Genomic DNA, 12,740 nt, shown 5'->3' with positions numbered 1-12,740 from the left:
TAAAGACATGCCTACTTCAGATATCAGTTATTTTCAGTAGATTTCAGGCAGCAGTAACAAATAAAAACTGATAACACTTTTCTGGACAATCTTCTTCCACTTCCCTTTAACAGATCAGAGCACACAACAAGCAGCAAACAGTACAGAGAGACGCCTTTCCCACGAAAGCCGACCAAAGCAGCAACAACCCTTCAAAGAACAGCGCGTACACATGCACTGCATGAGTATTTCATGAGCAAACAAAGGCAGAGCGTGACAGAAAGCAAGAGCATGTATGCTTGTCACTATTTGGTTTTTTGGTAACCTTAAAATTACATAATCAAGCGAAAAACTATTCTGACTAATCTTACGTGTTATCCTGTTATAAAGCACTTTCATTTTGAAATTCTTGATTGCCGATTATGATTATTAGCTCAGTGATTCAGTCTAATTATTTCCTTTAAATCAAGACAAAAATGATCCAACTATGCTAGTATAATACATGAAATTCATAATTTAGACAGAAGACACCCATTTCTCTTTAAGTAGACAACAGTAGCGTGATTATAACACATGAACAGAACAGAAAAGCAAAACATTTAAGACAAAAATCAAATTAAATGCATAAAGATTTATCCCCCCCCCCCCCCAAAAAAAAAGGGTCAAGAGCCACACTGGAGTGTCTGTGGAGCTCTGGTTTGAGCTAAATGCTAATGCCATAATTTTTTAATCAGCACCCTAACTGATGTTGATTCAAAGGTCTATAGTTTTGCAGGTGTTTAAAAAAATAAACTTGATAAAAGTGATTGAAAATAAAGGAAAGGAACATAATTATGCATCCTATCCAATCACTGTCAGCACAAAAGGACCAATCAGTGAACAGGATTAAACCTCTGGCTGCTTCATTTCATGGCAAACACTTTCCCCTTCTCAGCCTACACTGATCTCTGCGACTCACACCTTCATTAAAACCATTCATAGTAACATTAACAGTAACACATGGCTTATAAAACTACAGTACAGTGATTAATAATATGGCCGTCCATACATGTTGTTTGGCCGGTGCAGTGTGCTCAGCTGAGCCTCACTGTTTGAATGTGCAGCTTCCCCACTGACACCATGATAATCAGAGTTTTTTCGCCCCGGTGTGCCGATCTGTGGATACGATCAGGAACACCTGAGGAGGGGCAGAGCCACGCTTGGCCGTCAGTACTGAAAGGAGATGACAGAGTTCACTTTGTAGACGTGGTACGAGCGGTTCCAGAAAACCCGTGTGAAGTAGTTTGTGTAGGGCGAGTAGTTCATCTTTATCTCGTGGCAGAATCGTCCATATTTGGAGAAGGAGTATATCTCACCTTTGTCATAGACGATCTGCAAGAGACAAACATACAGATCATGAGTGAAAGTATAAAAGACTCGAATTCTGTAGAGTTTGCAAAATATTCTGCAACTAATGTCTTGATTATAGCTAGATGATTGGATAAGTATTATTAATAATACTTATCCAAAGTAGTAGCAGAAAATGATTTATTCTTGGACTCCGCTAGAGTAGCTATGCGTGATTTAAAGTTAAAAATAATCTTCATTGATCATATTCTGGGTTCTTAGTGTAGCCACTGTCTGAAACATGCTATTTTAGCTCCTTTTCCTTTAAGGTCAACCATCTTCAAAAGATCTAATCAGAGGACCATATTATTGATATCCACTCAAAATTGTTCAATCTGTAAGAAATCTATAACGGAGGAAAGGGTTTAAACTCACATGTCCGTTGGAGATGTCGAGCAGGTCTTTGATCCTACAGCCCTTATTAATAGTGAGCTCACTACAAATCGACTCTTCGATGATCACGTAGTTCGTTTTTTGGGCGGTCAGGAGCTTGTAGATGTCCTCTGCAGATCTCATTGCGTACACCTGGTACGTCTGGGAAAGGAAAGATTACCTCCTTTTATTTTCTGTTAAACTTCAGTTAATTTCATTTCAATATTATTTGTGTTGCGCCAAATCACAAAAACAGCCAGTTTAAGGTGCTTTACATTTTAAAGACCCAACAATAAAACTAATAATTTACTTTGAAACATGTGGAACATCAGTCTCTGTTTGGACTAAAATTCACATTCAGCACTTTAACCAATATGACTAACAGGCATTTTTTATAGCTGATTATAAGACACAAGTATCTTCTTGACAGCAGCACTGTTAAGGTAACAGATATGTTGTCAATGAAAACTCACATCTTCAGTCCTCTTCAGCAGGTTGATGTCTGAATAAAGAGGTAAACTAGTTACAGCTGAACCCGAACACAACTTCACTGCTCCCAGCAGCTGTGGACTGCCTGCGAACACAGCTGCCACCGGAGCCTGTGACCTACATGAGGAGGAAAGACGATGGTTGATGCCATGATAAAATACTTTACAAATATCTTTATAAATACAGGAAGTTCTAAAGACCCACTTGATCCAGCTCATCAGCTCCACTGTGTCTCCATCGTAGAACTCCTGCAGTTCTGATAACTCTGCTAAGACGCGAGGGGAGAACTGCAGAATGGGAGAGAAAGAGCGTTACGCAGGAGATATAAAGTGTGTCTAACATAAAGAGCTCCCACGTAAAAGGGGCTGAACGCCTCACCTCTCTCCACAAACTGAAGCAAATGATTGTGGGAACAGCTGTGCTCAGAATCAAGGACTGGAGGGTAAAAAGAAAAGAAAACACGGTTAGCAACTGTGTCGATACTTACTCCTTTCTCTTCATGAGGGGAAAAACATTTTTTTAAATTTAGCTTTAATGTATTTATTGAACTGTTTTGTAATATATTCAGATTTTTGTAAAAGGAGGCAGTAGAAGTAAAAATTACTTCTACTGCCTCCTTTTACTTACTGAATGTCTTTATGTTATCTTCTTTATTTAAGTGAACTTCTTTCTGTGTAATTTTTACTTTATTGAGAGATCTATTTTGTCATATTGTATTATAATACACTATTCCTCTTCATTTAAGCTGCTTATACCAAAACGATTATAATAAAGTTCATCTTTAACTTTGATGTTTCAGTATCTTCTTTTAGCTTCTTCTTTAAGTTCTTACTTCATGTTATAAGCTAAAAAAAACGATTTAAAGATAATGATAAAGATAAGTAAAAAGTGAAAACAAATAAGTAAGTGATGTTTGAAATAAAACGTGCTTTGAATGCTCAGTTAGAGGGAATAAGTACTCCACAGGTATCAGTCCATTTACCATAAATATGGGATGAGATTATCTAAAATATTGGCAAAAGAACTAGATTTGAATGGACCAAAGATTTGTCACTGTTTAGTCATCTAACCTTTAATTTCTTCAAGATAGTAAGAAATCCTGAGATTTTCTACTGTCTTCATCAGCATAGAAATGAAATGAAATAATATGGCTGCTAATACTACCAATAGAAGCTGATATGAACAGAAGAGGACTGGGCCCAGGATAGAGCCCTGAGGGACCCCACAAGACAAATGGGCAAGGAGTGATACACACAATAGGCATACAGAAAGTCCTATCCACAAGACAGCATCTGAACAAGTGAAGAGGTCCAACAAAATCAGTACTGCATTATCACCTGAATCTAATGGGAGTAACAGATCATCGGTCAGTTTCAACAAAGCTGTTTCAGTGCTGTGAACAGCTCTGAAGCCCAAATAAAACAGTTCAAATATCTCATTTGAGTTCAGGAATGACAAACTGTGACAGGATCCATTCATTCCTTTGGATATTACCGGCAATTTATAGATAATATACTATTTGTTTGGAAACTTAGCATAAAGGTAAGTTAAAGAGACGGTATATACCTAAACCTCCCCTTCTGTGCAGACTGTATTAAAAGAAACCTGTTTACTTTAAGACATTTGGTTTTGTTTCTCATCCACTATAAACAAACATCCATACCAATACTACAGGGTGGATGGACTTCAGTTTGAGCCACTTAAACACTGTCATCCAGAGGTCAGGAGAACAAACCCCAAATGCTGTAAACATGCAGACGTATGGTGTCCATAAATACTTCATCCTGCAAGACAGAAGAACATAGGCGATGAAAAGCTGTGCTGAATAACATATGGTGAACAAACCTCAATTATTAAAAAAAAAAAAAAACCCAACGTACCCATCGAAGAGCAGAGCGAGACCCCCAAACAGCATGGTGTGGAAAACATGATAGACGACCTCTGGCTTCTCTCCTATTCCTCCATTTTCAAGGCTATAGGTTTTGCACAATGGCTGACCGCTGTGAGGGGAAATTACATTAAGATTTTAGCCAAAAGTATAAATATAATGACTGCTTAAAAACAACAACAACACAAGAGTCACCAGCATATGTCACTGTGTTATTGGGCAAACACATTTTGCTAACATAGTATCAACTACCAGTTAATTATTAATCTACTAGACACATGAAGACTGCATTTGTTATCAATTTGCATATTCAGTTCAATTCAATAGTTTGGTACAAACATTTAATTTCATTCAATTTCCCACAATATCAGCTCATCTGTTGGAAAGCTGGTTATCATTGTTGATCAACATCTGAACTTTGAATTTCATATCTCTAAGTTCATCCAGTCTTGTTTCCTTCATAAAAGAGAAACTGCAAAAATCCTGTACTGTCATTTATTCATTTTGAACTTTTAGTGCACACTTTAATTTTCACCTGCCTTGAGTATTGTAACTCTATTTTTATTTGCATCTCTCAAATCTTACTAATCCAACTTCAACTGGTCCAGAATGCAGGCTGCTAATGAAAACTAGCAGGCGTTTGCACATCATTTTCATCCTTGCTTCCCTTCACTGGCTTCCAATGAAATTCAGAATTCACTTCAAAATTCAGATACAACTCATCAAGTGCTACACGGCCAGGCTACTGCTAACACAGCAGAGCTACTGAAACCTTATAAGAGGAGTCTCAACAGCTTCTTAGATCATCCTCTCTCATTGAAAAATCAGAAGTAACCATGCTTTTGAGATTATAGGGTCTGAACCTTGGAACAGCCATCGGGAGAGTCTGTGCTTTCAACAACATCTGAAAAATTATTTTTAAACGTTAGCCTTTTATTAATACTTCTCCGATTAATTTTGGCCATACTCTCCATCTAATGAATGTATAGAAGTGTGCATGCTGGAATAAATGAATGACTGTATGTTGATTATGTGTTTGTATTAAACGTGTCACTTTTATTCAAACTGTGAAGCACTTTGTAACTGTGCTTTTTAAAAAGTGCTGCACAAATAAATGTATTATTATGAGTAACAACTATAAAGGAGCTTTTTACGACTTACGTAGTTAGCCTGTCCAAAGGTTTTGTTAAGTTAGTGGTTTGGTAACTTAGTGACAGGTGTGCCAATTCAGCTGCTGCAATTGGTCTAGCAACGTGGATCAGGTTCACCTTATCTCCACTTCTTTACCATGTTTATGCTGTTGGCAACTTGAGCAACTAGGCAACTTGAGGCTTTAAAACAAGACTTCAGAAACCAGCTGATGACAGCATGGTGCTGTCTGTTGTTAGACCAGAAAGATTTTGCACCACGAGTGTTTCACCTGAGCCTTCTGTAGATTGCCTGTAAGGCTGAAAGCAGGCAGACGGCGAGCACGAGGAAGTAGAAGGGGAGGACCGAGGCCTGCGTCAGACGTAGAAATAAGTCCTGACCGGGCGTTTGGAAACTCTCCTGGCACAAGAGGAAGTTGGGGACAAAGTCGCTGAAGAGAAGAAAAAAGAAGATTATTATGTTAGATTACATCAGATTAGTTCTCACTAATAAGGTTACTGCTCTAAGTCAATAACAAAAAACACGACTCACGTTGTTGTGTTGAGTCCAAATTTTACTTCAAGGAACTTCAATATGAAGTCACTCTCATTTGCAGCAATTAGCTTCTGTAAATAAAAAAACAAAACACTGCATTCAACCCAAAAACTGAAACTGAGTATCAGCCACTGAATGCTACACAGATGCCCTGCTCCCATATGACTTACCTTGACCAAATAACTGTAGGTGATCCCAGAGGTGAAGACCAGGTAAAAATGTAGGAAGAGCTTCATCACTCTTGCCACAAGAGGACCCACCTTCATCCTTTGCTAGAAAAAAAGTGCAAATGTTAATGGAGCTACTCCCATTTGAAAAGCTCCAAGCTGAAAACAATTTTCACTTTAAAGAGTTTATCTAATGTCATGACTGAGCTGCGAGGGGGAAGCTAACTCTACCTGGAAGTACCTCGCAAGAACCGAGCCAATGAGGAGGCTGAGCAGAGGCGAGCTGAGCAGGGCTGTGTTCTGAAACTGGAACATGTAGGCCAGGAACAAGGAGCTGAGGTACACCTTGTGGATGTCAGCCATCTGTTCATCCCAGAAATGGAGAGATGAAGAAGAAAAAGACAGCCAATCAGAGAAGAGAAAATAAAACACAGTTTTATTTAAACAGTCGGCAGGATTTTCCCTGTTTTAAACCCACAAGTTGCATTAAAAAAACATCATAAATGCAAAATTGTTAGTTTAAAGTAATATAGAGTAAGAACCTGCTGCAATTTCTGAAGAAAACTGTATGAAATTTCAGAAGTTCAAGCTACGACTGTGTTACCTTACGTGGTGGCACCAGGTCAAAAGAATCAAGTAGAAAAAGACAGAAGCCTTGGATGAAGAGCACGTAGTGACTGTGTTCCCAGACCAGGAGGAAGGTGAAGGTGGTGGCACTCATGGTAAGATAGCAGAACATCTACAGAGGATGAGACTCAATCATTAGTGCAATGTTCTAGCTCACATTACTTCTTTTTTTGTGTGTGTTAATGAGGCTCATGAGGGGCTCACCTCAGTTGAAGAGCCGATTTTGTTTCTCAGGAATCCAGTCAAAGCTGTGACCTGCCAGGAGAAGTAAGGCAGAGCCCAGTTGTCCCGCAGAGGAATAGCATGATCCACTTTGGTTGTATCTGCTCTGTGGGAGAAAAGAAACAGAATTAAATACAACTTTATTAATCATTTTAATAGAGGAGGATGTTTGTAGCATTAGTCACCAGAAAGGTTTTACTGGAATGAGAAAACATGAACAGACAGGCAAAGAAACTTCATGCTTAAGGAAACGTTTGTTCACCTTACCTGTTGATCACATACCAGGCCACGGCCAACATGCCAGCCACCCAGGTGCCACTCATCACCCAGCTGCACACAAAGAGGGCAGTGACGTAGACCGCCTGCAGGCCCAAAACTGCTCCAATGTAGAAGTAAATCGGTTCCACGAAATCCTGTTTTATCAAGGGAAGCAGTGGAAAAAGACAAAGACGGTGATCCTTAAAAAGTGTCTGTGGTCAAACCTTAAAGTGGCAGAATGAAGCCACTTTTAATTGTGATTTTTCACTCCTAATCACTTCATTATAATAATGTCCATAGCTAGCAGTACTAATGCAGCAACATTTACTCCTGCAGAAGCCTAGAGGCAGATGCTTAATGCCAAAAACACTGATGAAAACAGCTCAGCTGACGTAGGTAAGCCGGGTTAATCAGCTGTGACAGTAAAACAGGGTCTGCTTTGTTTGGGCAGCCTTATTGCTCCAAGACTTATCAAAGCATAAATTATACTGAAGTTTGACCAGTTTGAGTTTTAGGACTTGTACTAACATATTCCCACACTCTCTTTGCTTTTTCCATGTACGGTGCGTTTAACACGGGTATGTACGGCCTCTGTACCACTAGTTTCTATTTGGATTTCCATTCTCTGCTGTAAGCCAGACTTTTGTTATGCAGTCAAACCATTTATGTTTTAAACCACTCCAAAGCAATTGTATTTTATGTGCAAAATTGCACACACTTTAAACGTAATACTTGATTCTCTTTGCTGCTGCACATGACACACAAATGCAAACTAAATATGGAAATGTTCTGCTCTCTCTCATATCCCTGCTCTAACATACTCAGGATACTTGCATTTGTACAGCTGTTATAGTTAGGACTTTAACGCCTTTCATTTTAAACTATTTTTATGTAATTTATACGTACAAAAAGGGAAAAATATCTATATCTATCAGTTTCAAATGAACAGAAATGGTGAGTTAAAGCATTGTCTTATGCACTCCTTTAATATTAAAAAACGCAAACCACTAAAACAGTGCACTGAAGCACTAACATCAGAACTATATCTTAAATATCTCATCTTAAGTATTTTTGTTTGACAGATTAAAGCCAAAAAAGCCCAAATATCTGAATACGAGGAGCACAACCTGACAGAAACAGACTTATCTGAACTGGAAATGCATAGAAACATTGCCAACATTCAGACCTTGCAGCTGAATACCAAACATTATAGTTAGCTAAATGCTCCTACACCATTAAAGTCAAATAAATGGAAATAAAAAAGCAGCATTGCTCAGTTTGGCAAAGGAACATTTGTCCCACTCTTCTCCCTTTTCTGCTGCCATTAACCCAACCCCCCAGTATTTCTAATGCCTCATGAAAATGACTACAACAACAAACACTGGAGGTCACATTACATCTTCAGCTCTGCATTTTGAGTCAACTGAACTATTCTGGCTATTTCCAGACAAAAGTGAATGGAGAAAGCAAAGAGAACTAATGGGTTGTTTCCCCTGAAGATGAAAGAACCTTCTGTCCAGACAGAAGGTTCTTTTATGAATTTAAAGACTCAGTCCTTTTAAGGACCCAAATCAACATTTTACTATTTATGGACCCAGGGACAAACCTTGCTTATTGAAAGAGAAGGCACTCAGCCTCCAAGAATGAGAGTGGACGTCACAGTGGTTTTTATGCTTCATTTTGCTTTGAGATACACACACAAAGAAGACAACCCAGGAAATGTAAAATCTGATTAAATAAATCCTCACCTGGCTGCCTGTGACTCTGTATATGAAGCTTGTGATGAGCTCCGGATAAAGAGACAAACGCTCGACTGCGTTAATGGTCTGACCTGAAACGGTCCTGTTATCTACCACCAGCTCATAAAACCCTGTAAAACACAAAACAACAGAGCTGAGTCATAAGGAAAGCAGAACATTAAAGTCATTATCTGTGCTATCTGTGGACTATTTTAAACTCTGAATCATATAAATCTACTGTATAATAGAGTCCAAGAATAAAAATATGGAAAAAATATTGAAAATTCGCTAAGCCTTTCATGAAGCAGGCAGTGTGCTCGTACCTCGCTCAAAGGATGGTGCTGCGATCAAACGCTTGTAGTAGTAATAATAGACCCCACTGCCTCCCTGGAAAGTGATTTCCCGTTCCAGCTCCTTAGAAATATACAAAGTAAATTTTAGAGCTCGTACGATTGGGCAGCAAAGTAAAGATAAAAAAGGAAAAGAAAAAAAAGTCACCCACCTGTCGAGTTGAAAACCAGAACTTCCTGTCATGATATGTGGACAGATACACTGCATACAGCATGCCACAGGCAACAGATGCCAGACATCCAAAGAACACCCGGACTAGCCGCTGTAAGAAAACAGCTGAGGAGAAGAAGCATTAACAGTAAAAAACAACATCATCAACAAAAAAAGCTTCTGTAGGTCTTAAATGTGAGAGGAAAGATTTTTGACTCACACACTTTAAATAACCATTTTCTACCACACACTATTTCTCTTTGTAGCTGCAAACTGAGCTGAACAGAGAGATCAATATCATATACTACTATGACAAAAATAACACACAAAAAATAATATTACACCTGCCACCAAAGTACAGCCAGAGACATTTTATATTTAGTCTCCTACACATTGCAACACGTGCAAAAAAAACAAAACTTCTTCAGAGATGTCTAAAAATCTTACAGTACATACAAATTTGGTGACGTATGTACAAAAACTCTGCGAGATGGAAAAATACACTTAACTGCAATTTCAGTGTTTACTGGAAGCCACAGATGCAATATTTCATGACTCATGAAGTCGAGACATATGTTTTAGTACATTTGATCCAACACCACTGCAGGACAGTCGACTTCTGTTACTTCACCGAGTCACCATGGCATGTGTTTCAGCACCTGGTTGTACTTTTGATACCTCTCTTATCTGTATTTGAAGCATTTTCAATTACTCTCCTACAGCGTCTAACATTTACTAAGCTTTCTAAGGGTGTGCTCACAGTAGGCTCGGTTGCCTTTTACCATGTTTGAGCACAGAGCCCCCTTCCTCTTCACACTTCCCTTAATGTTTCGGGCCCCAGCGCTTCAGTTTGTCTCAGCATCTCAACTGTTCACTCTTTCATTCTCTCACTATTTTTGAATGGCACAAGCATTCCTGAAAAGCTTGCTTGCAGAGCAAATTTAGGTTAAAGATTTTATGTATTTTGTGGATTCGTTATGTGGCGCTGTCTTCACTGATTTGTTATTTACCTAACCAGCTAACTTTCATAGCTGGAACTCGATTAGTGTACTTTGCCCAAAAAGAACTTGCTCAACCTTGCCCTGGCTACTTCCTTAACTCGCCCATGGCACATTTGCCGAACTGTGTCTCTGCACATCAAACAGCTCTATTAACGAGAAGGTCAGCACTCACAAGTATGTAAAGAATATTTTTAATTTTGCATGACAGTAAAAATTAAGAGATGTGTTTCATCCAATGGCTTTCTTCAGTGTTTCTGATATGCAATAAAAGCACATAAAGGATAATAATAATATTAATAATAATAATAATAATAATAATAATAATAATAATAATGGAGGTAGAAAAATTACAATCGGTCATTTCATGTCTTTAATCATACATACCAACATAATAACACATAAATAAGCTAAGGCATCGAGTCTTTACACTCAATGCTATTCCTTCTGAAATTGCAAACCACTACACTATGGAGCCACCAAAATATGACATACATAAACATGCATTTATGTAGCTTTTTTTTTTTTTTTACTTAATTTGAAAGTACAACTACTAAACTACAAGGCTTTGCATGATTCACATTTTCTCCTCCCCCTGACTGGCTGAACCTTGCAAAGGGGGGGGGGGGGGGGGGGGTTTGAACAGCAGGTGGGTGGAGCTTCCACGCCTGAGATGTTCTTACTGACATCATTCAGAGCTACAAATGCAGAAAAACTGTCTGAAACAGAGCATCTACAGCAGACTAAAGCTTTTGTCTCACGGGGATCACTTCATGGAAGCATAATAGGTCCCCATTAATGTACAGCATGAACCTGACCATCAAATTGTTTGTTTTTTAAACGCCACTGAGCAGCGTATGAAGTGGGCTGGTATGTAAGAAATGGACTTACATGCAGATAAGCCCTTGGCTTTGACACATGACTGGGCTCTGCTTGATTCTTCCTGTTCATGCTGACCGCCTTTAACTTCACCTTCATCTTTCTGCTGCGAGCCATCAGCCGCTGCAGTGCTGGACCCATTCACCTGTTCAACATCTGGTGCTAGAGCAGAGAGAGACTGGCTGTCACAGCATCGACACAGAAATGTGCTCTGACAAACTGTTTCTCCACTGGAAGCTACACAGCTCATGTTCAGTTAGCAAACTGCTAAGTTAGCTCAACTTACGTTTGGTCTCCAGCTCCGACTCCTTTTGTTTCTCTTCCTCTTCATTATCTCCTTCCAAAGTTTCTGATTTCCGGCATCTTAATTCAGTCATGACTAAATCAAATTAAGCCAAGAGGATCTGTCTGGTGTGTTGAGGCAGCAGCATGCTAACTAAAAAGCAGTTAGCTAATCTAAGATCAAATCGATAAGATAAGCTCTTTAAGGTAAACTCAGCAGATGACAGGCTCCAAACGTTACTTTACTCAAGAGATTTTATCCTTCACGAACTTGTAGAACGACAGCGGCACAGCTGCAGAGTTTAGTTTAGTGGTGCCTGTGTGGAGGACTGAAGTTAGCGCTACTGCTGGGCGGAAGTTGCAGATGACAACAGAAAGCAGCGAAGAAGAATCCAGACCAAACTCAATGGAATATTTGTCTAATTTAAGACAAATAAACGCCAGCAAAACGCAAAATAAATAAATACAAATAAAAGAACTTTGATTATAAATAACATTTACCTTTCTAAAGTATTCAGACCACGTTTTAACACTGCCATTAACGTGTTCTTTTTCGCATTATTTCTTAAAGCAAATTTCCATTAAATTGATACCTGACATTTAAAAAAAAATCTATTTATGTATTTTTAAAGTACTGTATTGGTATTTCTTTGCATTTTCATTACTTTTACTTTCTTAAAAATATATATTAGAAGTGCTTCTTGTCAGTTATTATAATCTTATACAAGGACATGTTTATATTTAATAGTGTTTCCTTTGGCAAATACTCTGTACCTTGGATGTTGTTTTTGTTTTGTTTTGAGTAAACCTTTACTTAATGAAAACTGGGAAATTTAATACTTTTATTGAAAATAATATTTAAGCACAAAACGGACTAAACACATGAATAGTACAAAAAGAAAATATAATCATTTGCAAATACAGCCAAAACATTTTAACAAATCAGTTACAATATTTTAAAAACAAACAAACATATAAATAGAGCAATAGGCTTTTTCCGATAACCATAATTGTAAAATATGTATGTTTTTTACATATTCCCAAAATATTTAATTTTCATTTCCTTCATTATCAGATCAAATTTTACTTTCCTGATAACCTGAACACACTAATAAAATTAAAAAAGGTGAGCACATGTTTTAATATCTGAATCATAGAATAAGTTATTTTTTTATCTGTTGTCTTAAGAATTCGTTGCAAGGACAGATATAAATTTGAGATGCTTTTCTCAAACTACCTTCTTGAACAACTTTCAAGTTGCCATTTGTAC

At 38.1% G+C, this 12,740-nt stretch overlaps 1 protein-coding gene across 1 annotated transcript; it reads right to left on the bottom strand.

Annotated features, from left to right (window-relative positions):
- Positions 1-611: 611 nt before the first annotated feature.
- LOC113014893 (probable C-mannosyltransferase DPY19L4) lies at positions 612-11,867 on the bottom strand. Its single transcript, XM_026156693.1, has 19 exons — positions 11,475-11,867; positions 11,201-11,350; positions 9,313-9,437; positions 9,134-9,224; positions 8,820-8,941; positions 7,081-7,226; positions 6,796-6,919; positions 6,569-6,703; positions 6,196-6,327; positions 5,968-6,069; positions 5,795-5,868; positions 5,535-5,693; positions 4,107-4,226; positions 3,890-4,010; positions 2,605-2,661; positions 2,431-2,513; positions 2,211-2,343; positions 1,741-1,899; positions 612-1,350 (listed from the first exon to the last, which is right to left on the bottom strand). Exons 1-19 carry the CDS (start codon positions 11,563-11,565, stop codon positions 1,186-1,188), a joined length of 2,289 nt encoding a protein of 762 aa, XP_026012478.1. The 5' UTR covers positions 11,566-11,867; the 3' UTR covers positions 612-1,185.
- Between the last annotated feature and the right edge of the window lie 873 nt (positions 11,868-12,740).

The sequence above is a fragment of the Astatotilapia calliptera genome, chromosome 22, assembly GCF_900246225.1.
Source record: "Astatotilapia calliptera chromosome 22, fAstCal1.2, whole genome shotgun sequence".
Classification (NCBI taxonomy): Eukaryota; Metazoa; Chordata; class Actinopteri; order Cichliformes; family Cichlidae; genus Astatotilapia; species Astatotilapia calliptera.
Note: the sequence above shows the minus strand (reverse complement) of the source record. Positions and strands in the feature narration are given on the sequence as shown.

What these genes read in the sequence shown, in the direction of transcription:
- LOC113014893 (XM_026156693.1), bottom strand. Translation starts at nt 11,565, where the DNA reads ATGACTGAATTAAGATGCCGGAAATCAGAAACTTTGGAAGGAGATAAT. An exon ending in CTCGCTCTGCTCTTCGATGG is followed by an intron (nt 4,011 to 4,106) that starts GTACGTTGGGTT and finishes TCTGTCTTGCAG; the next exon opens with GATGAAGTATTTATGGACAC. An exon ending in GAGCTGATGAGCTGGATCAA is followed by an intron (nt 2,344 to 2,430) that starts GTGGGTCTTTAG and finishes CTCCTCATGTAG; the next exon opens with GTCACAGGCTCCGGTGGCAG.